This window comes from Camelina sativa, chromosome 8 (assembly GCF_030686135.1).
Source record: "Camelina sativa cultivar CO46 ecotype springtype chromosome 8, ASM3068613v1".
Taxonomy (NCBI): domain Eukaryota; kingdom Viridiplantae; phylum Streptophyta; class Magnoliopsida; order Brassicales; family Brassicaceae; genus Camelina; species Camelina sativa.
In genome coordinates this window covers 20,582,757-20,599,344 of record NC_141887.1, presented here as the reverse complement: position 1 = coordinate 20,599,344, position 16,588 = coordinate 20,582,757, and the positions used below count along the sequence as shown (strand labels likewise).

Below are 16,588 nucleotides of genomic sequence, written 5' to 3'. Positions count from 1 at the left end.
TCATTAAGAAAAAATCTTTAAATCAATGTTTAACCTCTATAAAACATGATCATAAACATAGATTCTCTCATATTAGGAAAATGTTTAAATTTCTATATTATTATTTATATTAATATAGCTAATCAATTTGTAATAATTTTTTGTAGAATTGGTTAATTTTTTATTTATAAAAAAGTTTATATATTTTAAATTTTGTATAATAAATAACCATACCAAAAAAATTGTTGATATGAGTGTTATTTTGAGAAATTGCTATAAATTTTTTTGAGATTCATACATTAGTATAACTTTTTTGAGATTATACATTAGTAAAACAATATTTTAGTTTAAGAAAATTTAAGAAATATAATCAAAACTATTATGCCTACAACCACGCATTGCGTGGACTAATTACCTAGTATAACTAACAAGAATGATTAGGATTATTATTAAAGAAAGAAAAAAAAAAGAAAGAGAATATATAATAGGTTCATTCAAACTGAAATATTAGTTTATTATAGAATCTAATGAATGATGATCATTTTTACAAAAAATAATTAGGTTGGTAGTTGGTACAAAATTATAAATGCAATTTGCCAGGATTTTTTAACACGGTTTTGGTTTGGTTCAAAGACCCAACTAATCAGACAGAACATGTGCTTACTGTCTTCTTCTACAATATCATATTTTATTAGTTACTTTAATATTAACTATTAGAAATCTACGTAAATACTAAATACTTAAAGAAATTTCTAGACACCAAAACAAAAGGATAAGAATTGGTGAATACTCTTATGCGAAATTTGTTGATTTAAAGTTTAATTTCTATCATAATAGCTGATACAATTCATACTCAATCTCATTAGAATAACTAAATATTTCAGATTCTAAAAAATATATATATATTTCAGATTCTGTTATGATTACGACTAAACCTATAATGACATTTTCTTTAATTGTATAACTAATCAAGAAAATTAGTAAAGTTTTAGATGGTTAATCCACGCAATGCGCCATATAAAAAATTATCAAAAGATTTGTTAAGTTTAAAACTCGGTTTCTGTTTACCATAACTTGAAATCTTTAACGTGCATGCAGGTTATATATTTGTTTTCGATATTATTCTTTCCTGTGAAAGAGATACAGTAATTCCCAACACCATAGGGTTTACACATGAGAGCAAACATGCGAATTTCTAAAGCGTGAAAAACTTTCTAAAAATGAGAACGGTTTATTTGGCTTGGAAGAATCTGACAATTGATTTGACAGTCATAAGTCTCTTAGCCTTAACATCATTCATTTGGGATCGTTTCCTTTACCAGGTAGTGTGATTGCACTTATGCATGGTTCAACTGTTGCGACTTTCAACAGGTTTAACGGCATTCACCATTTTAAACCTAAAACTAAAAAAAACCAATCAATCTAGCAGCCTTACTATATAGGAGTCAACGATCTCTCTCTCTCTCTCCTCCTCTCTTTATACACACATTATATATAATACCTCAATGGATCCATGAAACTTCAAAATCTAAATCATACTACACAGAACACACACACACACACACACAAAAAAGAAGAACAAGAGGAAAGGTTTTTTTTTTCTTGGGCATATCCCAAGTTTCCTTTTTTCTTTCCTTCTCCTTTTTGTTTTTGTGTGGGTATCAAAACTCCATATTATTGATCATAATGGGAAACTGTTTAGTGGGAAGAAACAATGAAAATGTTGTTGAACAAGAAGAAAAATATGAAGAAGTGATGAAGAAAGATTACAAAAGAAAAGATCGGAAGATGAAGATTGTTCTGACGAGAGATGAGTTAGAAAAACTCATACTTTTCCAACTTAACGCAGACGGTGCAAACAAAGGCGGAGATGCTTTGTTGGCTTCTTTTGGAGATTTTCTTAAAGAACTTGAGGAAGAAAGATTGGCAGGAGAGGCTGCTGCGGCAGAAGAAGAGAAGTCTCGCCAGAGATTATGTCGGAGGTGGAAACCATCGTTGAAGAGTGTCATTGAATGGCCTGAAGAAGTATAGTTCCCACACATTCTTATAATTCAAGATTTTTAAATTTCTTATTTTCTACCAAAAAAAAAAAAAAAGGATTCTATTTTTGGGACTACATTATTGCCTATTTTTTTCCAACCTTTTTCCCAAGATTTTTTTTTCTTTTTTTGCATCTGAAATCTTGGGTGTTTGAAATGGGCAATGATGTATTACCAAGATAATATCCAAAAATATCTACATTTTAATTTTGTTTTCCATTAAATAAAATTTATTTTCCGAGTTAAACTTTCGCTTTCAAATTTGTCTTCTTCTAGCTCGTGTGTTGTGTAAGATGATCTATATATCAATATGTTCATGTCCTTATCTCTATCTATCTTTTGGTCTTGACGAAAGTTTTAAACGAAACAGACAAATTATTAATATTCTTTTTTTGATAAACTGAAGTTCAAACTTAAATTCTAATTTTTCGCATGTTTGGAGAAAGTTTTAATCTATTAAAGAGAGATTGAATTAGGGGCACAATATAACTAGTTCCAAGTGCTAACCACTACATTACCATATCTTTAGTAACCATTCTCTTTGTTAAAATAAAAAGAAACACAAACAAATTGTTATAAATTTTCTTGTTGGATCTATATCATCGTGGTTCATGGGTTTGGACAAAAGCTCCTAAAGCTACGAGATAAACTTCTAGTTTCCTCAGTTTATCGAGAAGGATGGTAAGAAAACTTCTTTTTGGTTTGACGATACCTTATATATCTATGGATCTCACATGCGACAGTTTCGGAAGCTGCCACTAAAACTGCTTGGCATGTAAGATTATCTAGTTGCAGCAAATCCTGCCATACTTATTCTGAAGGCCTCAATTCCGTCTACTACTAAAAATATTTATAAGACTATATTTTTCAAAAATCAACAATAACTTTGGGTATTTTTCTTGAAGTCCTCTTTTATTTATCGCTAGTCATGTGGCAGACCAACTAAAGATTTGTCAGCTGACCGGATTTTAACACATGAGAGGTTGGTTAGGTTAGTTTTAATTGGAAAATCTTGTCTACACAACCACAATAATTGAACGATACACATTAAGGGTAAGAATTCATACAAAGCCTGTATCGATTACATATAATTTTTGTTATTATTTATATTTTATGTTATATTTATTTGTTAAATATTTGATGTTTTGTAAATAGAAGAATAACTAAATTTTCCGGCAGTTTGTACGGCTAAATGTTTATATTAATTTTTTAACCTGCAATATACTTCATGACCATTTGTTTGTTATATTTAGTTTGTTTTGTTTAGTGTTTGAGTTTCTATTTTGATTTTTAATTATTATAACAAAAATAAGGGATCTGAATACATAATAAGTCATTTATATGTTATGATTAAGTCACATTGTTCCTAATGATTTAATTATTTTACACAATCTTAGTTAAATCAACTTGATTTTATATGTCAAATATTTTAATATTAATAGTGTTGAAAAATAATAAATGAGGATTTAACCCGTGTTCGCACAAATTTAATAATATTTTATTAATTCCAACATAATCTCTTTATAACTCATGTACTATATAACCATATTATATAGTATTTTAATCTTTTTAATTTTACATATTTGTAATATTTTATAATTTTATTAAGTTTATATATATTAATTATAATATTTAAATAAATGTAAATCTCACAGGTATTGTTAAACAAAATGGGAATCAAATTGTTGTTTTCTTTGTTTGCAAATGATTCAGAGTTAGAATATCTTCAAAACACAATAGAAGGTATTGTTAAATATATCATAGTTTCTGTTTCCATATTGATTTTGTTGTAATATTTTTTAGTTGGAATGTAATGTAAAATATTTAAGAAACAAAATCTGAAGTAATGCTATTTTTGGAAATTTTTTAGGGATTAACTTTGTAAATAAGTTTTTAAATAAGTACAAATAAAAGGGTAGAACCCAAAATGTACTTCAAAAATGTATATATAGATTGTTAAAGTTTTAGTTCGATAGTGTTTTGAGAAATTAAAGAGTAATTGAGCCTCCTGATTCAAAAGTACATGACAGTAATTAAGATAGTAACTGTAACTAAAGTTGGACAGTTGAATATATATATATATATATATATCCTGAAAAAAACAGTATTTGTAATTTGCTTTATATATTAATATTTTTGAACTACATTTTGTGTTCTACCCTTATAATTAGTTATGCTTATTTAAATTTTTATTTGCAATGTTAATCCCTACAAAATTTAGTTACCAAAATTCTAAAATCAATTATAGGTAAGATCCTAAAGATAAAGAAATATCTTAACCTAATTAAAATATAAATAAGTGATTCTCCTTTCACTTTTATTTGATTTTATATTTAAATTATTATATAATATATTTAGTTAAAAATTAGTGACTTTTTGTTCATATGATGTAATTCAAATTTTTCTGAACGGATTTATAATACTCAACTAATGAATAAAAAATAAGTATACATTGTTCCACATCTCCTAAAAATGCTGGGTATAATATTCATAGTCATACTATAAAAGAGATACCAAATGAATTCGAATACGAATGAGCAGGAAGTTTGATTTATCAGGAATCCAAATTTAAAAGTTTTATTCAGTTTATTCAGTTATTTAGTTTAGAGAATTTAAACTTTTAAAAATTTCCAAAATATTATAAATATGTATATTTTATATGAAGTTTAAATATTATAAATATTTCTTTTTAACAAAAATAAATTTTATAAAACATTTTAAATATTAAAAGTATATTTAAAATATCACGGGATGTGGTTATATGGCAGGACATGTTTGGGTTGATACTAATATAAATTTAAAATATCATGAATTCGGTATTAATCGGGTAAACAATCATTTCATTATTTTGTTAACAATATCAATATTTGAGTAAAATACATATCCAATTAAGTTGAATAAATTAATATTATGTAAAAAATAAATTGTTCAGCAGTATACTATGAGTTAAATCATAGAATTAACAATCATAGTACAATTAATACAATTTTAAAGACTAAACAAAGCAAACAAAATTAACAAAGAAAAATACTTAAGTTTTTTATTATTATTAAATGATTTGTCCCGCGGTGTACTGCAGGTCAAAATCTAGTTTTAGAATAATTTTGAATCATTGTGGATATCAAAATGTTTTAATAGGATCAATGAAATATCGAATTTAAACAGATACAGCAAATAATTTGCCTACCTCTAAAAGTAACAAAGCAAACAAAATATGATTTTCTAAAGAGAGCCTAAAATTATGTTGCAAACAAAATATGATTTAATAAAATATGAAACAAGTATTTTTTTTTCTTACCAATTCTTATTTACCTTTTTTTCTTCAAGAAACTGTATTATCATATATGTATTTTCTATAATTTTAATACCAAATTTACTTATAGTATAGCTCTTGTGAGATATATACATTTCCTTTTTTATTCATTTCATTTTGTTTAATAGGAAATCAAGTAAATAAATACTTTAATAGAAAGCTAAAAAAATATATGAATCTCACAAATTTTACACTAGATATTTTAGTTTTATTACACCAGGTGTTACTATATTGATATAATAGTTATTAAACAATATAGTATTTTATTTACTGGTATGTTTATTCAAAATCATAATTGATGAGATTAGTTAATTTTTGTAATTGAGGTGAATTTAGTAGGTTAAACAGAATTAACAAATTAATTTCTAGTTAATTTAAAGTGAATTGGGTAAAAAGTAGAAGTACAAAATGATCTGAACTGTGAACTGTGAACTGTGAACTGCTACGTGCAAGTGTGCAACCTTGAATTATGAACCTGAATTATGAACATTCGAGGACATGTTACCAATAAATTGTCCACGGGATTAGGATGAAAGTTGGAAACTAGACTAGTTACCAATAAATTTATATTTACATATGACTTAATGACTTATCTACGAGAGTGGTGAATTAATTAATAGTCTTCGGAGTAATTTTTTTTTTTTTTTTTTTGACAAATATATACTTCATTCCATTAAAATAGAACATAACATTTAACATAAAATCAAAGTTTAAGGAACAGCAAAGTAAGGCAATCCCGAAAGCCAATATAACAAAGAGATAAAGATAGATAAGGGTCATCGAAATTGTAGACTTGAGAGTTATGGACCAACTCCTTGCAAGGGTTTTGGAACCTGTGAGGTCAAAAAATAACGATGTTTCTTCTATGAATACTTTAATGATTGAGAAGATGACCACTGTCTTAGATCGAAGACTAAGCGGCGTTGAGAAAGCTAAAGCTGAGAACCTCACCGGAATGAGGATATCTACCCGAAGGAGAGCTTTGCCAAGGGTTTGAGTAGGGTTAAGAATGCTCTGTTTGAAGATAGATATAGGGTTGGTTGCGGTCTTAGCCTCAGGGGTGAAACGCTTGAAGATGTTGTGGTAACCCCAACTACATTGAATTGCGATCATAATGCCACTAATCTTCAGGTTCTTAAGTGGAAACTTCAAAAAGTTGACGAGAGGCAGTTTAACGGGCTTATGAATTAGTCGGGTTGATGAAGGGAGCATGAAGACACAGCGGTAATCACAGTTCTGAATGGACTGGATTATAATGCCGAGTTCATTCAAGTTGCTAATTTAAAAGTAAGAGCCCGAGATGATTCTAATAACAGGTTGTCTAAAAGCCTCTTTAACCAAACTAGCAACAATGGCAGTTTATTATCCAAATGCAGTCTTTGAACAAATGGTTCCATAAAGCTACACAAAGATTGACTAGAGTAGGAGAGATTGAGCTCCGATCGAACATGGATAAACGCAGAGGAAGAATTTGTGGATCACCTTTTGTTAATGACCTCAAGAAACTTAATGGACAGAGAATTGGTAAGCCCACCAATGGAAACCCTAATTTTCCAATCGGGGACGGGTGGGTTCAACATTAAAGTAATATTATCCATGAACGGGTGAAAAGTGAAAAATGTCGTGACATCGATGGACGAGCAATCTGCACCGCCAATTTGTCGATACAGTTGAAGAACTTGGTGTAGAAAGGGGTATGCCGATTCTTTTTCTTACTGTGTACAAAATTTTAAAATAAATCGTAAAAATCTTGTCAAAATCAACAATTTATCTATTTTTATCTCTTTTATTTTCTGAATAATTTTTTTTATAGCTGGATACTACTCATTATTTTTATTTTATTTTTTTCTGTCAACCAAAATTTTAATTTAAAGACTATTTCTGGGTTGCAATTCTAATATAAAATAGTATATTTATTTTAATAAGAAATGGTATTAACTATCTTAAAATTGGAGTTGCAACTCCAAGGAGTATTTTAGAGCACATGAATGAGAGTGGACTCACAATTTGGACCCACAATTTCAGATGAGAGACAAGCCCGTTTGAGGGAAATCATTTGGAGGCAAACTCAGTTACACCTGCGTCAATATGAACGTCTTCAAAAAATTGTCGATAATATCCAAAACCGACAAAGGTCCGTCTAATAAACAATTAATATTTGTTTACAAAATTGTAAATTTTTAGCTTAGATATATGCTTTTGAATTTATTTTTGATGATTTTTTGTAGGCAAAAAGAGGAGAAGGAAAAAAGCACAATCGAAGTGGGAGAATCGAGTAGCGGTACTCAAGAAATTTCTTGCAAGTCTCTCTATCAATCTTCAAGAGTATGTTGTATACTCTTCCTTTGATATTTTTATGTTATTCATGATAGATAAAAATTATTAATAACGTAGACTTGCTACATAGGACTTATATACAACCCGTTTATTATGACACCAAAAACTCTTATACATGTCTTCGAAACATAGTAACATAGTAAATGGGGTTTGGTCTAATGGTCAGTCTTCGTCTTTTCAAAATAGAGGCCGAAACTCAGATCGCTAGTTTTCTTCCCCACTTGGACCCTTCTGTAATGAGGAATATTTATCTGAACTTTACTCCTTAAAAGGAAAGAAGAAGAAAACATCATAAAGATGGAAAAAAAAAATGATGTTACAAGTTCATGAATGATCTCATCTATGATTGGTATATTTATATTAATGTGTATACATGGTTGTGTATGGCAGATTGGACTGAATGAATCTGGCAAAGATGAAGAGGACACTGACAACAATGATGATAATATGTCCCTTGAGCTCACTCTTGGTCTCAAGAACTAAAAAAAAGCTGATTTATCATCATTTTCTTTTCTCTGGTTAAAAATAAAATAAAAACTGAATTATCTCTTTCTTAATTTTGTTCCTTTTGTGTCTATGTATTGCTTTTCCTAGATATACATTTGGGATAAAGAAAAATAATTTTGAAAAATATGTTATAATATTGTTATGATTTGCTCTTTATCTTCCATCTAAAATTTGTATTTGACCAGTTTAACATTTTAAAACCACAGAATCATTATAAAAAGAAAACATGTTAATTAATATGATGTAGTATGGTCTAGAATTGGTGTAGTTTATTTTATCACATAAACTTGACTTTTGAAAAGTCCAAACACGTGATTAATTGTTTGTGCCTAGGGCTTTAAACCCGACCCGAACAACGTAGGCTTAAAAAAAAACCCGACCCAACAAACCTCATCATGTTCTGTTCTCACATTTTTCCAAGGCTTCAGTTTCACTTCATCACTCTCACTTCTCTCTCTGCCCCAAAACCAAAAAAGAATGAGCTCCCAAATCTGCAGATCTGCTTCCAAAGCAGCTAGGTCTCTTCTTTCTTCAGCTAAGAATGCTCGTTTCTTCTCTGGTACGTTTTACTTATATCTTCTCTCTGTTTTTGATTCTTGAAATGTTTTGAGATAACTTCTTGAATTCATGTGTTGGAACATCTCTATATAGATGCTTTAGATTCCTCCATCGGTTGATTTGATTTTGATTAACTAAGATCGATCTAGTGATTATATGATCTGATGGATTCGTTTCTTTGTACTGTTGTTCTGTATTTGGGATCTCAGACCTAAATTTGCTTTAAGATCTGATGCTTTGGTGATTTGGGGATTAACTTGATCTTTATGTTTTACCAGAAGGACGAGCTATTGGTGCTGCAGCAGCTGTTTCCGCATCAGGAAAGATTCCTCTGTATGCATCTAACTTTGCAAGAGCATCAGGTTCAGGTGTTGCCTCAAAGAGTTGGATCACTGGACTCTTAGCTCTTCCTGCTGCAGGTTTACATACACCCCAAATCTTTGTTATTTTGTGTTGAATAGGTTAAGTTTAGACTTTCATTAGCTTGAGTTTGCGATGTGGTGAAGTATTGACAACTATGCTTTTTATTTGTATTGTCTTTGTGTGTATAGCCTATATGCTTCAAGATCAAGAGGTTCTTGCTGCTGAGGTAATAAGATTAAACCATTTTTAGTATTTCTTGATTTCTATACATCGTTCTTGTGTCATTTGTTGCTGAACTGTTCTCTTGGAATCAGATGGAACGAACCTTTATTGCTATCAAGCCTGATGGAGTGCAAAGAGGACTGGTAATGAAAACAATAAAGATTGTTTTTTGTTTTTGCTTAGTCTTGATTGATCTGAGTTGTTATAGTTTCTTATTCATATGTGTCTCTCTGAATCATTCCTATCTCATGAATCACCAGATATCAGAGATAGTTTCTCGATTTGAACGTAAGGGATTCAAGCTTGTTGGTATCAAAGTTGTTGTTCCTTCTAAAGATTTCGCGCAAAAGCATTACCATGATCTTAAGGAAAGACCTTTCTTCAATGGCTTGTGTGACTTCCTTAGCTCCGGTCCTGTTATTGCCATGGTAATGATAAGAGAAACTCTCTAATCATCTTTTGGATTTTGGAATTTGATAACTCAAAACTCCAAAAATATCGACTAACATGACTTGTTTTTTAAGGTCTGGGAAGGAGAAGGAGTGATCAGATACGGACGTAAATTGATTGGAGCCACCGATCCTCAGAAATCTGAGCCTGGAACCATCAGAGGAGATCTTGCAGTTACTGTTGGCAGGTTTGTTCTCTCTTCTTTTCTTTAAAGCTATTCGCATTAGGACGTTTTAAAAAGATTTGGTAACTGAAAATGTGAAAATTGCAGGAACATAATCCATGGAAGTGATGGACCAGAGACAGCAAAGGATGAGATCAGTCTTTGGTTTAAGCCTCAAGAACTTGTTTCGTACACCAACAACGCTGAGAAGTGGCTCTATGGCGAAAACTAAATCCCAATATCTCATCTTTGAAACCAGAGAACATTGTTTTTTTTCTTATCTTACCCATACAATAAAAACAAGAAACAGTTGTTACGGATACAAAAACATTCCGGGTTTTGAATTTCCCCGATAAACTCAGTAATCAAGAGCATAAGTAATAAGTATGGGATGATTAGTTTTTGAAAATTCTTGTTTGTTCTGTTGGCTTTTAGGTTTTGTAGAAGAACATATCTACCTCAGTCTGATTTATCGATGCAGCACTATGGAAGACTGTGTTACCATCTTCATCCTTCTAGTCCAAGACTTACTTCCTGTTTACTGGCTTTAATCCATCCCTATAGAACCTTAAACGTCAAAACTTGATGGTTCTTCACAGCAATGTGCATAGACAAGCAAACAAGAATTCACTCAATAGTTCAGCATCACCTATTCGACCCACATGATGTAACGGAGTAATCCTTCCTCTTCCTTTCACGCTAACTAAGCTGCTGTCGGTTGCCACGAACCCTCTCACCATTCGAAGGTGATTGTTTTGTAAGGTTAAAATACCTGACACGTTTAGCTTCAAAGCAAGCGACGGTTTAAGGGTCATTAGTTCCATGGCAAAATGAGTTTGCCCTTTATCAGCTGCAATGTGTAGGGGCGTCTCAGAAGAAGAGACTTTTATCAAAGTGATCTAGAATGTTTGCATCTTCTGCTATCAACTCGTAAAGTCTTTCATAGATATTTGCATCTTGATTCTTGAGCTACCACATCTGTCATCTGATACTCTACCACAACAATCGACATAGCTTCACTAGCATCCAGACTTCTGCAGTTCTGCTGCCTCCACTGTTTCTTGTTCATAGAATAAACACAAACTTGCGTTTTGCGTACTAAATTAAACACAAAGACTTTGATTATTCTTATCTCAGGTCAAGTAGAGTCCATACGACGACCACTTCTTTATAGCAATGATAATGTCATTTTAAGATGAGTGATCAATTTTATTCAAACAAAATTTGTTAGGTTCCACATCAGGATTGTAGAAACCAAACCATCAAGTCTTTTTTGTCGCTCATGATGTCAAATCTTGTAAGCACAACATTATTCAAAATATATATAAACTAGGAAACTGGATACTACAAAGTACAAACTAAATTAAGCAGGCCAAAACCTCAAAATTGTGAATAATTACACATTAAAACTTGGTAAACAATAAGTAAAAATGCATAAGAAAGTATTATGTGTTAAGACCAACATTTTCAAGTATAAAAGCTTAGGAATCACTCATGTATTTTTAGAATTTGGTTCGGTTTAGTTCGGTTCCGAGTACCCGAAATACTGGAAACATCCAATCATCTCTTTCCAATGAGAAAGCGCCACGTATGTATACATAGACCAAAAACCTTTTTGGTCAATTGCATTCCCAATAAAATTTATTTGCCAGTTGGGATCCGCCGACCGACCCACTCGACGGATTAGATAAAAATCTCTTCTTTAACGTACTCTCCGAGTTGACTCAGTTTCCTCTCTGGTTTCACTCGTTGTCGGATCCCCAAGAAAATAAAAAATAATAATAAAGCCCTTACCTTTTCGTCTAAGTGAGACAATCAACTTACAAATACGGTAAACGATTTCATCTCTTTAGCTTCTTCTCTTCACGAGTCAAGATTAGTTTAGGGTTTTGTTTTTGATTGATTCTTGAATCAGTCAATTTTTTTTAAATATCGTAAAAGGGTTTGCTTATTTACTTCTGTATCTCCTTGCTTGATTCAAGAACTTGTGGTTTTTTGATGTTTTGTAATCGTTCTATGTTACCTTCAATTCACAGAGTGTACTAGGGGTTTGTGTTTCTTTTAACTCTTTTCTTATGATTTAAAGACCTGTGTTTTGGTTTAATTTCATGTTCTGTTTTGTGAAGATGGCGACTGAAAAACCTATTACTACGGAGACTGTTGCTCTCACTGAGAAGAAAATGGACATGTCTTTAGGTGTGTTCTTATGTTCTTTTTTTTTTTATTAACTCATACAAAAGATGCATCCTTTGTTTATTTTATAGCTGATGATCGTTCATATGTTCTTGTTGGTATAGATGAAATTATTAAGATGGAAAAGAGCAGTGCCAATGTGAATAACGGCAAGAAACAAAGAGCATCGGTTAGTTTCTTAAACAGCTTACATGTTTTCTTGTCTTTGTAAAAGATTTTGATGTCTCTTTTCATTCTTTTATTGAACACTTTTGGCATGTCATTATTTGTGTTTGAGCAGAATAAAAAGGAGAAGTTTAATGGTGGTGTTGCTAAAAATAGTGCTGTAAAAGCACAGCGTTATATGAATTCGCGTTCTGATGTTAGACAGGTGAGTGTTGTTGTGTTCTCAGGCCACTTAGATTGTGTTGTTGTTGTTGTTGTTGTTGTGACTTCTATCATAATTTTCAGGGTGCTTTTGCTAGGAGAAGGACTAATTTCCAAGGAAACCAGTTTCCTGTAACAACTGTTGTTGCTCGTAAAGCCGCTTCTGGTACTCCGCGTGGTAGACCTTATAATGCTGGAAGGATGACGACTAATACGAATCAATCAAGGTCTACACTGCTTGATAACTCTCTGATTTGTTTATTGACATGAGCTACTTCTATGTTCTTCCATTGTGTCTGATGCGAGAAGCTTCTTAGCTACCTTACCATAGGGTGTTTCTGTGGAAAGCAACACGAGTTTGTTTGTTTGTTCTTTAATCCCTTCTGGATGGTGGATGGTCATCAGATTAATGACTCTATAAAATTGTCATTCAAATCATGTAGTTGAGTTTAAGGGGATTGTTGGAGGAGTAGATAAACACTCATGGGTTGTCATACTTGAGATAAAGGTGGAGTTCAAGCTCATTAATATTGAACAGAGACTTTGCTGATCACTAGCTTTGGAGTTTGCTCAAGACTTACTCTATTTTTACTTGAAGTCAGTGTTTACTTGTCAGATTTAGCAATATGATACCACACATGGTCTGTGATGTTATCACACTCAATTCATGAAACTCAGTTGCATTCATAGCTCATAGATGTTGAATTCTGTCTTTTTGCTGCATCCTGAAGAGTATAGCTTGGTTCTGTTGGTCGATTGTTTGTGACACTGAAATGGTAGATGCATGGTTACTGGGACAGCATAGAGGACTCAAATGCTCAGATACACTGCTACGTGTTACTGGATCGTCTTTCAAACTGTCTGCTCTTGATTGGTCAAAAATTCCTAAAGAATTTGCTCAGATACACTGTTACTTTGTCAGGACCAGCAGTTCTCTTGATGAATTCAAGATTAAATCTGATTGGAGTCAAGAACTGCGCTTTTTTCATTTAGCTACTGGGAAACTGAAGTTTTTTACCTTTTGTATTCACCGATTCATTCCTGCTTGAGTTTGCTAGATGGTTTGTGTGCACTGAAGGCTCTAGTGTCATGAGCGTTGCCTTGTCTATAATAAAAGGCTCTTTTTTTATCTGGTTGTTACATGGCTTTCTTCTTAGATCCTTCTATTGTGGTCAGAAGTTTCTATAGTTAATTATCCACTACACGGTATCAGGACATTGATCTATTGGTGCGAGTTCTCAGCTGAAATATGCGAGGAATCTGATGTTCCTTAGGTGGCTGGTTCCTGAAATCATTTTGCCAGTTTATTTAACCTCTTTCTTTTGTGCAGGTTCATTACTCCGCCAGTTCAGAATAGATCTGTACAGAGAGGGTTCGTTGCAAAGGTAACGTATACATATCCATCTGTTAGGTTGCACTAGATCCGGTTTTGTGACGCAAAGTGATTAGGGAACTTCAAGAAACTGTAATTTAGAAAGAACGAATGCTAGTGGAGTGAAATTGTGAGTGATGTAGTCCAATTATATCATGAGTAATGAACTGACCCAGTTGTACTTCTTGACATCAGTAACCAAAGAGATTTGTAAGTGACTGATCGATGGATTTATTAAGCATTCTAATCTGCAAATACATTGCAGCAACATCAGCAGCAGCAAAGGGTGGTAAACATAGAGCAGAAGCAAGCTAATGGACAAAGGCAATGGCCTCAGACGCTGGACTCTCGGTTTGCAAGCATGAAAGAAGAGAGAATGAGAATGAGTAGATTTGTAGACAATAGAAGCAATGGAGGCAACAATGGCGCTGGATTGTATCAGCAGCAGCAGCAGCGTTCGACGGTCCCGTGGGGGAGAAGAGCTACAAGATTCCCCAACTGAATTATATGATCATCAGAACAATGGCGTTTCTTGGGTAGGGTGGTGAATACATTTGCTACTTAATGCAATTTGGTTTGGTTACAATATATTTAAGTGTAGAACATTCATTTGTGAATCTCTTATTCTCTTTCTTGAAAGTTGAAACTAGCAACAAAAATCAAAAGATCTTGGCTGTCCTTTGTGTTCTTGACTTCTTGCTTGGTCAGGGAGAGATAAATTGACCATGTTACCCTTTCATCTCTTTATTAAATAAATATTAATCAATACTTGATTACTTGCACAAAAGTTTTAAGCACTTGAGATTATTATAATTAAAGTCAATTGAATCTATATATATACATCTTTGAAGTACATTTTGGGTTCTATCTTTTATTTGTACTTATTTAAAAACTTATTTACAAAGTTTATCCTTATAAGTCTTAGTTTTCCAAGAAAAACATTATTTCAGATTTTGTTTCCTAAATATTTTACATATCATTCTAATTAAAAAAAATACAGCATAATCAATATGGAAACAAAAACTATGATATATTTAACCACACATTCTATTGTGTATTGAAGATATTCTATCTCCGAATCTTTTGCAAACAAAAAAATAGCAATTTGATTCCTATTTTGTTTTCCAAAACCCGTGAGCTTTGATTCTTAACGTCAGAAGAATTTTGATTCACATTTATTTTAATATTATAATTAATATATATAAACTTAATATAATTTTAAAATATTACGAATATGTAAAATTAAAAAAATTTAAAATACTATATAATATGGTTATATAGTAGATGGTTTATAAAGAGGACATGTTAAAATTAATAAAATATCATAAATTTGTGCTAACACGGATTAAATCCACATTTTATTATTTTTCAACACTATTACTATTAGGATATTTGACATATAAAAATTAAGTTGATTTAACAAAGATTGTGTAAAATAATTAAATCATTAGGAAAATTATGACGTAATCATAGCGTATAAATGACTTACTATGTATTTTAGATCTTTTATTTTTTTGTTATAATAATTAAAATAAAAATAAAATCTCAAACACAAAACAAAAAAAAACTAAATATAACAAACAAATGGTCATGAAGTATATTACGGGTTAAAAAATTAATATAAATATTTAGTCGCACAAACGGTCGGAAAATTTAGTTATTCCTCTGTTTGAAAAACATAAAATATTTAAGAAACAAATATAATATAAAATATAAATAATAATAATAATTCTATGCACGCAGTATACTGCGGGTTAAAATCTAGTTGGTATTAAAAAGCATGAGCAACTTTCTTTGTAATATTTGTAGACTTTTTCAATCTATTGAAGCGCAAGGTATTGAGATACTTTTCTTTCATTTTTCACCGGTTAATCTATACTAGTATTTTTGCAGCAGTTTTTGCTCAAAAATATGTTTTTGGAAACATTCACCATTAAATGCCATTAAATGCCATTAAATATTTATATTCATATCCAAACAATTTTTGTTACCTTTCTCTACTATTTTTATAACCAAACATAATTAAAATATTTTAAATATCCATATATATAATGTTCTATCATTAATATAGATATTTAGACGATTTATTCCAGATTAAAAAAATTATTCTCCTATAATCTATTTTTATTTTAATTTTAAATGTAGTGAATCATTATATAAAACATAAAATTAATAAAAATGGATTTTTTTTGCATATATTGTGAATTTGTATTTTTTTAAACTAACATATATTACTCAATCAATATAAAAAGTCTGTGTTCAACATACATTTAAACCGTATATAGTAAATTATAAAATTTTAAGAAGTTGATAATTTATAACTGATATATCTTAACATAATAAAAGTTTGAAATTATGAATATTTAAACATATTAAAATTTTAAAATAAAACAAACAAGTTATATTACATGACGGGTTATATGATATGACATGAGTAAATTGATAATACTAAAAAATAAAATATCATTAATATGTTACTTTAGTATGTGTTAAATCCTCATTTTACTATTTTAACAACACCAATATAAAATATTTCGAATCATACTGAATTATAAAGACTGTATTAAACAAAAATTATTGTTTGGTATATCGCGTATTATATATTAGATCACTAAAATTAACAAAATACAGTAAAACCTCTATAAAATAATACTCTATAAATTAATAAACACTATAAATTAATAAATTTTGATGGTCCCAAGTCGGGCCAGTGTAAAAATTAACAA

General features: G+C 30.8%; 3 protein-coding genes and 1 pseudogene across 4 annotated transcripts; 3 read left to right on the top strand and 1 right to left on the bottom strand.

Moving 5' to 3' along the window:
• The first annotated feature begins 1,482 nt into the window (after nucleotides 1–1,482).
• Nucleotides 1,483–2,341, top strand: LOC104707387 (uncharacterized). Its single transcript, XM_010423729.2, has one exon. The coding sequence runs from the start codon at nucleotides 1,666–1,668 to the stop codon at nucleotides 2,008–2,010; it is 345 nt and encodes a 114-aa protein (XP_010422031.1). The 5' UTR covers nucleotides 1,483–1,665; the 3' UTR covers nucleotides 2,011–2,341.
• A 6,093-nt stretch (nucleotides 2,342–8,434) lies between these two features.
• LOC104707386 (nucleoside diphosphate kinase III, chloroplastic/mitochondrial) lies at nucleotides 8,435–10,340 on the top strand. The gene is made up of 7 exons (XM_010423728.3): nucleotides 8,435–8,734; nucleotides 9,012–9,152; nucleotides 9,285–9,322; nucleotides 9,411–9,461; nucleotides 9,579–9,746; nucleotides 9,843–9,955; nucleotides 10,040–10,340. Exons 1-7 carry the CDS (start codon nucleotides 8,653–8,655, stop codon nucleotides 10,161–10,163), a joined length of 717 nt encoding a protein of 238 aa, XP_010422030.1. The 5' UTR covers nucleotides 8,435–8,652; the 3' UTR covers nucleotides 10,164–10,340.
• Nucleotides 10,341–10,362: 22 nt separating this feature from the next.
• On the bottom strand, nucleotides 10,363–11,000 carry LOC147940240 (uncharacterized; annotated as a pseudogene).
• Nucleotides 11,001–11,552: 552 nt separating this feature from the next.
• LOC104707385 (uncharacterized) lies at nucleotides 11,553–14,630 on the top strand. 2 transcript variants are annotated; one of them, XM_010423726.3, is made up of 7 exons: nucleotides 11,553–11,762; nucleotides 12,058–12,127; nucleotides 12,229–12,293; nucleotides 12,405–12,494; nucleotides 12,575–12,717; nucleotides 13,821–13,875; nucleotides 14,128–14,630. In XM_010423726.3, exons 2-7 carry the CDS (start codon nucleotides 12,058–12,060, stop codon nucleotides 14,362–14,364), a joined length of 660 nt encoding a protein of 219 aa, XP_010422028.1. In that variant the 5' UTR covers nucleotides 11,553–11,762; the 3' UTR covers nucleotides 14,365–14,630. The 2 variants fall into 2 exon arrangements, with proteins under 2 accessions (XP_010422028.1, XP_010422029.1); XM_010423727.3 differs by having other exon boundaries at nucleotides 11,760–11,979.
• Nucleotides 14,631–16,588: the final 1,958 nt, after the last annotated feature.

Bases quoted from the DNA above. Each gene is read 5' to 3' on its own strand.
- LOC104707387 (XM_010423729.2), top strand. From the start codon at position 1,666: ATGGGAAACTGTTTAGTGGGAAGAAACAATGAAAATGTTGTTGAACAA.
- LOC104707386 (XM_010423728.3), top strand. From the start codon at position 8,653: ATGAGCTCCCAAATCTGCAGATCTGCTTCCAAAGCAGCTAGGTCTCTT. The intron at 9,323-9,410 runs GTAATAAGATTA...TCTTGGAATCAG, and splicing joins AAGAGGTTCTTGCTGCTGAG to ATGGAACGAACCTTTATTGC. The intron at 9,462-9,578 runs GTAATGAAAACA...ATGAATCACCAG, and splicing joins ATGGAGTGCAAAGAGGACTG to ATATCAGAGATAGTTTCTCG.
- LOC104707385 (XM_010423726.3), top strand. From the start codon at position 12,058: ATGGCGACTGAAAAACCTATTACTACGGAGACTGTTGCTCTCACTGAG. The intron at 12,128-12,228 runs GTGTGTTCTTAT...TTGTTGGTATAG, and splicing joins GAAAATGGACATGTCTTTAG to ATGAAATTATTAAGATGGAA. The intron at 12,718-13,820 runs GTCTACACTGCT...TCTTTTGTGCAG, and splicing joins ACTAATACGAATCAATCAAG to GTTCATTACTCCGCCAGTTC.